Below are 11,125 nucleotides of genomic sequence, written 5' to 3'. Positions count from 1 at the left end.
ATAATAACATTAACACATATTATATTAAAAATTTAAAATAGTTAATTAAGAATAATAAATTATCTAATAATTTTTATTATTTATCATTACATAAAAAATTTTTATGTGTAATCACCGTAAAAAACGAAAGGACTAAGAAATATATATAATAATACGGACAAGATAGACTATGCCATTAATTTATCTTGGAGCACGTGATTAAATTTCATCCCTTACTCCACTTATCAACCCCTGATCCTTCTTTCTATATATATGGAATAATAAGTTGCCCAATGCCTATTATATATTCCTAACTCACAAGTCAAATTCACAAATCATAAGTCACACCAAAAAAAAGACACAAATTAAACAAGATTGGTATATTGTAGAAACCATTTACTACTCTGTCTAAAGATTCCTCTTCTTGTTCCTCTTCCTCTTTCACTTTCTCTCTCTAATGGAGAATATTGGTGATGAGTACCATCGTTATTGGGAGACCAGCATGTTCCTCCAAACCCAAGAACTCGACAAGTAAGTCACAATTTCTCTCCCTGTCCAACTTAATTGAATTAATTAACGCCTCTCTATATATGTTGTCTTAATTGATAATTAAGATGAAAATTAATTAATTTACATTAATTAGCCATGGCAGCTGGGGTTTGGATGAGGCGTTGTCAGGCTACTACGATTCGAGCTCGCCGGACGGTGCGGCTTCGTCGGCGGCGTCGAAGAATATTGTGTCGGAGAGGAATAGAAGGAAGAAGCTCAATGAAAGGCTTTTTGCTCTTCGATCAGTGGTCCCCAACATCAGCAAGGTAATTAAACAAGCACCACTTCTTTTCCTGCTTCATTAATTAATTAACATTAATTAATAAAAGTTACTAAGAAACTATGAGAATTTATTATTTTTAATTATTATGTAGTTATTAATTTAATTTTTAGTATGATTTTTTTAATATAGAAATTTAATAATATATTTTATTTTATATTTTTAAATATTAATAATTAAAAATAATAAATTTTAATAGTTTTTTATATATTTTTAATTAATTTTTTATTATTAATTTGTACCGCACATTTGGTGTGCCCACTCTTTTTTTTAAGTTTATTCTATTTATATTTGATTGAATGGGTTACACCAGCGGCAGTATCTGTAGTAGTTAGGATTATTTATGTAATAATGGCATTGTCATCATCTTAATTTTATTATTGTTGATCCAGATTTTATATCTTTTGACCTATTATAAAATGTTACTTATGATACAACAATTATTGTTATTTTACATAAAATAAAAAAGATTATTGATTATTTGAAATTAAAGAAAAATTATGTTATTTGATTTCTGACTATTTGTTCAAAAAGCAAAATATATATCTTTCTACAATTCTAAAATTCCTAACTTTAGCCAATTAATTAGACAATTGGAAAGCGATTAAAAAGCAAATAATGACATTTACTCGAACTTAAATGATTGTATATTGGTGCAGATGGATAAGGCTTCAATAATAAAGGATGCAATTGAGTACATACAAAAGTTGCAAGAACAAGAGAGGATAATTCAATCAGAGATAGTTGAGCTTGAGAGTGGTATGATGGTGGAGAAGAAGAACCCTAACAGCTATGAATTTGAGCATCAGGAGCTTCCAGTGTTGTTGAGGTCCAAGAAGAAGAGAACAGATGAGCTTTATGATTCTCTCAATTCTAGAAACTCCCCTATTCATATACTAGAGGTACTCTCTTTCATTTCCTAGTTTCTCTCTCTTGTATTATTGATACTGTTAATTTTATTTTAATTTGGTGGACACATTTGCCGATACTATATTTGATGTGGATATAACTATTTTTATTATAGTAGCTTAATTATTGATAAAAAGATTGTTTTTGTTTTTGTTTTTTTATTTCATATATCCATTTGATAACCGACACTCAAATTTTACTAAATCTCTTTTCTTAAAATTATAAAAGTATTAAATACATGAAAAAAAAAAGAAATATAAGAAAAAATGAGTCCTATGCGCTCGTTTAATTAGGATAAATTATAAAAAAGTGCACGGAGAAATTTAAGTACTGATAAATATAGACCAAAAACGACAAAACCAGCATAAAACTTTTAAAAAATTGGTATTAATTTGACAAAGACGCAGTGTTTTACAAGTATGTTAGAAAAATGAAATCTTTTCCTAATTTTTATTAATAAAACTTGGTGATTTTATCAGAGTAGTAGATTTTATTTATTTATTCATTTATTTGCAAATTTATTTCTACACAATTAACTGGAAATTAAAAAAATGAAAAGAAGTTTATTTAGAGAATTTTGTGGTAAATTTTGTATGCAGCTGAGAGTAACATACATGGGAGAGAAGACAATAGTGGTAAGCTTGACATGCAGTAAAAGGACAGATACAATGGTGAAACTGTGTGAAATTTTTGAGTCATTGAAGCTGAAGATCATCACCGCCAATATCACCTCCCTTTCCTCTGCCCGGCTTTTGAAGACAGTCTTCATTGAGGTAGGTCACTCTTTCCTTTTTCCCTTTAATTATAATTAATTAATTTCACCTTTACCATATACTCTACTACTATTTAATATCCCTGCCTTCTCTTCCTTTATTCCCATTCAGTTATAGCTTTGTTAGGTACAGACCGCTTAGCATTTATTTTTAAATTTTTTTCCTCCCTAAGTAATAAGTGCTTCAAACTTTATTTATACCATCAACTGCTAAGTATAATATTAAATACGCCCTGTATTACATATAACAAAGATTTTAGGGTTAGGGGCATATTTTAAAAACAGTGTAAAAGATATTTTACTAAAAATTATTAAAAGTATATTTTTTTGAATATGTAAATTTTTTAGAAAAATTATTATTATATTGTTAAAATGTGTCTTAAGATATAAAATAGCTGAATTTATATTTTTATTCGATGACTACTCTCTTTAGTTTGAAAGATATACTAATATAGTTATCTTTTAAGTGATATATATGACATTTAATAAGATAGTGTCTTTATATTTTATTAAATATGTTAATATTTTTTATAAACACACATATCAACCTAAAATATTAGTACATGTTAAGTGGAATATCACCTGATTTTACAAGATAACAATGGTATAATTTACTCTAAGAAAATAATAAAAAAAATAGCAAATTACAGCTAGAATAAGGGGCCTACATGCTTGAAAAACTAATAGAGCACTTTAGCAAAAGTGGAAGTGTGGAACACCCATATATATAAGTGAGTGAATATTAAATTTTTAAGGACAATCATCATGAGGGTTGTAGTCCATGATGTCCGGTTAAAGGTAATCAATGAAAATTTAGAGTTTGATCCCCTCCAATAACACCAAGAGATTGAAATTTAAAGGAACATGAACCTTTCCACTTTTCATAAAATTATGAAGTGTGCCATCTTTACTCTCCTTTTTTCTTTCCCTCCCGTTAACTACCCTACACAAAATGTTAAACCATAGGAAATCTAATTGAAGTAAAAGACGCTCTATGAATGAATATAATACTCTCAAGTTCAAACAAATGGAGATTCTAAATTTCTACATCATTCGTGACATGTTTATGAAGCTATTCTAAGCTACTAATTAATTATAATTAGGTCCTTTTTTCTAGAGATCAGAGATAAGATATATTAATAACTAGAATAGGCTTTGTTGGTTTTTATAGTCACTCCTCTAGACTCCTTCTGTCATTTCACGTCAATACAAAGTAAAAATTAAAAACATATCCCTCTTAGTATGCTATATTTTTATCTTAATGATCTTATGGCAAATTAGAAAATTAGTTATATTCATGTTTCTTGTCCTCATATGAAGAATATATGGACCCAATTTATATCTTTGGTATATTAGGAATTAGGATACCGTGTATCTAGGATTATTATTTATTTTATGCGTTGAATAATTAAGTTGTTCTTTTCTTTTTTTTTTTCTTCATGTTTTTTCATGAATTAAAATTACTTAAATTTTGGATTTAAAATAAAAGTTTTCTTCGTAAAACGTCATTAGTTGACCGTTCCTTGCTCGACTAATTTGAAAGTTTAAAGTTGTGTTCATATATTTGAGGGGAAAAGAAATAGAAATTTATTTTAAAAAATAAAAAATAAAAAGACTAAGTCAAGAATATTTTAACATCAAAAATGCTATTTGTACACTAAAATCAGCCACTAAAATTAGTTACCAATGTATTTGTTTATAAATACATATGTAGTTTTAATTTATTTTCAATGTGTATTTGTATTTCAGTATGTATTTTATACTGATAGCTGATTTTAGTGACTGATTTTAGTATACACGTAACATAATTTATTTAACATAAATGAAATCAAGTAATTATTTAACATGAAGTTTAAAATAGTAATAGAGTAGTGAGAGGAATTGAAGTTTTTTTTTCATAAAAATAGAGAAGTCGTCTAACAAACTCTGTAAACTCTTTTTTTTCCCTTTTCATAAATGCTATTCCTTAGAGTTAAGTATGATTTTGGTTCCTAAAGTATAAATCGAAAAATTTTTTTGTCCCTAACATTTTTTTGCACACAAAATCGTTCGTAAGGTTTAACTTAGTTTTAAAATCGTCTTTCGAACCAAAATATCCTTCTCCTTTTTCATCAAAATACCCAGTTTCTATTCTTCTCCATCACAACAGCATCTCTTCCTCTTCTTCTTCTTCATCACAACATCAACAGCAACAATAAAATCAGAAGCAAAACTAACGTAATAAACATAAAAAATAGAATCAGAAATAGAAGCATAAATAGAAGTAAAAAAAATTTGTATCTCAAATATCAAAGAATCAAAACACAAAAAATTAGAAAAACAATAAAACTAGAAATGCAACAACAATGAAATCAAAGAAACATAATCCGAATCTGGAGCACAAGAACAATAAAATTAGAATCAAAATCATAAGCACAACTGCACAAGAAACAGAAACAAAAGATAAAATCAAAAGAAGAAGAAATTAAAAGCAGAAGCAAAACAAATTAGAAACAGAATCGAAACCCTAGGGAGAACCAGCAGCGAGGTCAGTAGCATTGGTGACAGTGCGGCAGCGGCAACAATGGCAGAGCATGACGGCGGCACTCTCCCTAGCCGTGCATTTTTTCTCTCTCTCTCTCTCTCTCTTCACGAGCTCTTCGACGACGGCAAGGCGTGGCAGCAAGGCTCGCATCTCCTCTCTCCCTCGCGAGCTCTCTTCCCCTCTAGTTCTGATTCCTTACGGCAACAGCGGCTCCAAGCCTCGCCTAGCGCCGTCTCCCCTTTCCCTCTCTTCCTTTCTTTCCCCTCTTCTTCCCTTTTCTCTTCTTCTTTTCTCCTCCCCCTCGCGTGATTCCATTCTCCCTCTCATCCATTCTGTTTCTTTTTTTTCTTTTTTTTCTTTTTTTTTGCTAGAGGTAATTTGATAATAAAATTTAAAATTTAAGTAAAAAGAATTATTTTAAAACCAAGTTAAACTTTAGGGATGATTTTGTGTGCAAAAAAAAAATTAGAATGAAAAATTTTTTCGACTTATACCTTAGGGACCAAAATCGTCCCTCCTCCTTACAATGTAAATCATAGCAAATCACCTAGAAAAACCAAATCCAATGTAATTTTAGCTTCATTATATATGATGTATTGATACTTCAATGAGTTGTTATTTTCTATGTCTAAACATATCTTAATAAAATATAAAAAAGTATTTTTTTAATATGTTTGAACGCATCTAAATACAATTACCTGTGAGTGTGTTTTATGTTATTTTTAATTAATTATATTTTTGAAATGAATTTAAAAATGTAATATATTATTATTTATTAAAACAAAATATTATTTAAATCTTTTATATAATTATAAAAAAATATTAAAAACAATTATATATATATATATATATATATATATATATATATATATATCTTATAAAAATTTAAAAGTCGTGTATTTACTTTTATGTCGTGTTATGTATCGTGTCAATGCAAGTTCATTATTAAGTAAAGAGTGCTATAAATTTTTGTTAATTAAATAAATTTTAATATTTTATATATTATATTTTATATCATTAATTCAGATTTAAGATATAAAATTTATGATTTAGGGTTTAAAATTTGTTTTTATTTGTTTTCTTTATCTTTAATAGCAAATTAATTTTTAGAGAACAGTGTTACACTTTCTATTTTTTTCCGAAACGCATGAATGTAGATTCGTCGTAATTTCATAATCATCTTCAAATCCTAAAAGGCTAAAATCCCCCTTCAAAGTTTTTTTTTTTTTTTTCCAGTTAAAAGATAGATGGGATAAGTTGGATAAGTCAAACATGCATGTCAATCTTTAAACACTAATCTATTCTCTTTAGGTAGTAGCATACACAAATTAAATTTAACTTTCTCTTTTCCGTCAAATTTTTTCATATACACAAAACACAATCCAACAAAAAGTTATTTTTAATAGAGACAATTCAAATAACATTTCTATCAAAATTTAATAAAAAAAAACGTCCATTTTGCTAGACCAAAATTGTACTTTATACATACATGGCTACAACCTTAATCAGCTTGTGGCACCAAAGAGGACAAAGGAAAACTCTAAATAAAGAAAAACAAAAGAACATAAACGTAGGTTGTTGTAAGAAAGAATAATAACGGCCAAACTAGATTTGGAAACGTGTTTCTCATTCTTGTTTTTTTCTTTCTTCAGCGTGTTTCTGACCCATCCGGTCGTTTCCCTTTCACGCACGTTCTTCTCAATTTTTTCCCCTTCTTTCTTTACCAAAATATACATAGTTGTATTTTCAGTATTTTGAGAACCTTCCACGAAGAAAGATTCATCACTCACGTAGTCACATGGCCACGTTAATTATCGAGAAAATAAATTGTTTTGTGTCGTATAAAATATAATATAAGCGGTATACCACTCATCCCAAGAACTTACGCTGATAAAAAAAAGTAACACTAATAGACTATATGAGTTATAAAATGAACCTCATCCATAATATCTAGAATAATCATTCGGGTACTAGGGATAATAAACATCTTATGTCATAAAACTACTCATCCCAGAAGCTTACGCTGATGGGAAAAGGTAACACTGATGGTTATATCTCTAATACTCCCTAAACTTCCATTGTACACATTGTACAAATATTCCATTGGCTCCATATACTTTCCGAAAAAAATTAAACCTATTATTAATTAGATATCAAATTTTACATTTTTTGGTACGTAAGATTTTTTTTTAAATATCGATGATACATAAAAATTAAACTTGAAAATTTTTGTTACATTATTTTTATTAACAAAATTATTTGAAAATAACATTATGAAAATAAAGATTATATATGTAGAAGTGTATCAAATATTATTTTGCACTGATCAATTGGTTGTGACACCATTGTTTTTTGTCGTTTAGAGTATAATTAATTAGAGTGCTCCTCAGTAGGTTTAGCACTTAGCAATAGCGTCACGGCCAAACAGGGAATTTTCTTATTATCTTAACAAACACATCAACGTGTTTTGATATTTTATAATGGAAAAGTCAAATATTCATTCAAAGGATACAAAACAGAAAACGACACATTCGTATGAGGGAATTTGGTTGTTGATTTCGGCAAAGCTATTGATGAGAAATTTGGTCGTGTTTTGTATGTAGTGGCCTTTAATATATAGATGAGACCCCCACTGGCTAGTAGCTATAGTGCTATACTGCCATAGGTTGTGGAAACAACACAGATAAAAAATAATAAATAAATAAAATAAAAAGATTTCCCTCGCGCTTTTCTTGACTTTATTTTTCCGTATATTGAAAAAATATTGGTGTAATACTTAATTATTAAATTTTATGGTATTTTTTAAAATTATGGAACAGAATAATATGTCTTTCTTCTTGTATTGATAATACGCCTCTTTGTATTGTATATTTTAAAATATATAATAAAAGAGACGTATTGTCTTATTCCTATAATTTTAAAAAATACTATAAAATCTAATAATTGAATATTACACTAACATTTTTTCAATATTCAAGAAAATTAGCCCTTTTTTTAGGGTATTTTGAAGATACATTAAATAAGAAATTAAAGGATAATTATAGATATCTATGTATGTAGAAAAAGTTTTATAAATGTAATTAAGTTTTTATATATATATATTAGATAAAAATGTTACATTTTTTTTTAAAAGTAGGATATTCTAATAATAAGTCATTTTTAATGGACAACTGCTAGTAGCTAGGAATCTGATTAAAAATGTTCGAAAATTATAAAAATCTACACAGTAACTAATTAACCTAAAATAAACTAGTTTAGACAAAAAAAATGTAGGAAGTAAAAGAAAAATCCGGGAAATATATATATATATATATATATATATATATATATATATATATATATATATATATATAGTTACTTTATACTTACAGTAAATCAAAATAAAATTTTTATTGTTATTGTTAACCAAAAGTAGTGGGGATTGTTAATCATATATATAAGACTAGAAATACTTTTATTGGAATTATAGTATTTTATAATTTTTAATGATGTTTAATATAAAAAGTTTGTTTTAACCGTCTTAAGGAGTGTCCTTTGAAATATTATGTGTAGGTATCGGGATATTCCAGGAACTATTGCTTAATTATTGATTGTTGTAATAAGGTTTGGTTTACTAAAATTTTTTGAATAGGTGTTATAAGTATTTTGTTTTATGTTTGGTAAATTAAAAATTTCATATACTTGTGTCTATAGTTTTTAAATGTATTTAAGAAAATTTTTTTAAAGTTAGCGTGTGCTTATTAAAATTAAAAAATTTAATGTAATTATATATATTAATTAATATTTAAATTTAGTTTTTACATTAATGTCTATTATGATATTTTTAAATTTTAAAAATTATTTTATTAAATATACTTATTATTACTTGTGCTTATTAAAATATATTTTTAATTTAATTTATTAAATATAGATGTTATAATTTTTAAAAAATTATTTTTAAAAGTTAATTTTTATAAACTATCTTTGAAAAATAAAAGTTTTACCAAACTAAATTTTCAAATTATAATTTGTGTTTAAATGGAAAATAACTATTACTCTTTTCTTGAACTTTTAATTTGGATAAGTTTTCTTTTCTTGGTGCATTTTTTTTTAAATCACTTATTTTATTTACATTACTACTTTAGTGCCTTTGTATTTGTGGTGTGAGGGGAGCTGTTATTTATTTTTGATGATTTTATCACAAAAGTTCAAAAGTTGTTTAAGCATAATGAATTAATGATGGTTACTAAAATATAAACTTAAATTTTTATTTACTCAGTATAAATGAGTTTTATACATATATTTAATATTATATTATCACATTATCTAAAGTAAATAATTTTTAAAGGTTTTAATTTAAAAATTATTTAAACATATAAATTTAATTAAATATTTGTGTAAAATTTTTTACGCAGTTGAGACATCAAATTAATCTCATAGCATTAATTTTTTAATTAAAAAATTATTTTCATAACTTTAAAGTAGCATTGGAATTGTTACTTTTCAAACACTGATAGTAGTTGTGAGGTTGATTTTTTTTTTGGTTAGAATATCGAAGTTGGCATGGCCATGTCTTGATTAAGAATTATTTTAATTGATTTATCTGTTCAATAAAATCTTCAATAGATTATATGTATGTGTGTGCAGATGTGATCTTGAATCATAAAATTTTATAACTATGTTAGGTGTATATTTATTAATATAAAATATATATTAAAATATAAAATATATATTAAAAATAAATTAAATTATATATATTTTTATAAAAATATATGATGGTTAATTTTAGTAGATAATTTTATTATATAAATATTATTTTTAAACTTTCAAATTCAAAGTGTATTTTAAGATGATTCTATTATTTAATTTTCCAAAAAAAAAAATCCACAAAATTATATCTTTAATTTAAGTTAAGTGAAAAGTCAAAACATGTATTATTTCAATTGGGTGGTAGTCACATCAAATATCAATTTTTTTTTCTACGGGAGCCCAAGAAAGGGGTTTAATAAATGGATGGATAGAAGTGTCTTAATCAGAGATTAATTAGTAACAAGGAGTATCTTTTCATGATGTAAACATAGATTTTCCAATTTAAAGATTAAATCATTCATTAAATAGTCCTTTAAAAAAAGATGAATCAATAATAATAATAATAATAATAATAATAATAATAATAATAATAAGAGTAATGTTACATATCTAAATTTTTTTAGGAATTAAGTCTAATTAAGTTAAATAATAAGATTTGGAGTAATATTATCCATAACTAATTTTTGTTGATGTTAGATTAATTTAGTTGAACTTGGTTAACAAAAACTCCTCTTAGATGTGTAGTATTATTTTAATAAATAATAATAGCTTAAAAGAAGAATTTAACAAGCTTATGGTATATAAAAAATTCATTTCATTTTATAAATTCTCACAAAATATTAACAAAAATGAAATTCAAATGATACTTTTAGGATAAATTTGTACTCTAAATTAATCTAATATTCATTTCATTCTAGGCATATCATTAGTACTAAGTATTAACTTTTTACAACTTTGGTGATTTAAGCACAAGTTTGTTGTGTGTTTTCAGGCAGATGAAGAAGAAAAAGATCTTTTGCAGATAAAGATCCAAACAGCAATTGCAGCTCTTAATGACCCTCTAAGTCCAATGAGCATTTGATGAAGAATATAATTATATTATTAATTGGAAGTTCCAACTTTTGGGTCAGTGGTGAGTGTTGGGTACAATACAAGGTTCAAATGAGTGCTATTTGGGTGGTATTTTCCTTATCCCTCTTTGTTGTTCCCACTCAAATCTTCTCATCACTAGTGAATAGTGTGATTAAGTCTTCACCTTTGTTTTGTGGGTAAGTTGAGCAAGTTTTCTCATAAAGTGCTTTCTGTGTCCAACAAATTACAAGGTGTATTCTTGCCTCTATTATTATTAAATTAAGCTTTATCACTAAAGATAATTCATAAATTTGGTAATAAAAAAGTTTCTTAACATGTAAGAATGAGTTCAAATTTTACTTCAAATAGGAAAGTAACCGAGTTAAGGGTAAAATATACAGGATTAACCACCAAAAACGTCTCCGAATTATTCACACGCTGACAATAATGACCTCAATTTTTATTATGGACA

At 26.3% G+C, this 11,125-nt stretch overlaps 1 protein-coding gene across 2 annotated transcripts; it reads left to right on the top strand.

The window, feature by feature from the left end:
- The first annotated feature begins 255 nt into the window (after positions 1-255).
- Positions 256-10,896, top strand: LOC130977135 (transcription factor bHLH35-like). Of its 2 annotated transcripts, none has more exons than XM_057902157.1 (5): positions 256-510; positions 623-794; positions 1,468-1,710; positions 2,317-2,490; positions 10,574-10,896. In XM_057902157.1, the coding sequence occupies exons 1-5, from the start codon at positions 437-439 to the stop codon at positions 10,661-10,663; spliced, it is 753 nt and encodes a 250-aa protein (XP_057758140.1). In that variant the 5' UTR covers positions 256-436; the 3' UTR covers positions 10,664-10,896. The 2 variants fall into 2 exon arrangements, with proteins under 2 accessions (XP_057758140.1, XP_057758141.1); XM_057902158.1 differs by having other exon boundaries at positions 266-510; positions 632-794.
- The last annotated feature ends 229 nt before the right edge of the window (positions 10,897-11,125 follow it).

This window comes from Arachis stenosperma, chromosome 4, assembly GCF_014773155.1.
Source record: "Arachis stenosperma cultivar V10309 chromosome 4, arast.V10309.gnm1.PFL2, whole genome shotgun sequence".
NCBI classification, from domain to species: domain Eukaryota; kingdom Viridiplantae; phylum Streptophyta; class Magnoliopsida; order Fabales; family Fabaceae; genus Arachis; species Arachis stenosperma.
Note: the sequence above shows the minus strand (reverse complement) of the source record. Positions and strands in the feature narration are given on the sequence as shown.

Coding starts and splice junctions, on each gene's coding strand:
- LOC130977135 (XM_057902157.1), top strand. CDS start 437: ATGGAGAATATTGGTGATGAGTACCATCGTTATTGGGAGACCAGCATG. Junction 1,711..2,316: donor CCCCTATTCATATACTAGAG/GTACTCTCTTTC, acceptor TTTTGTATGCAG/CTGAGAGTAACATACATGGG. Junction 2,491..10,573: donor TGAAGACAGTCTTCATTGAG/GTAGGTCACTCT, acceptor GTGTGTTTTCAG/GCAGATGAAGAAGAAAAAGA.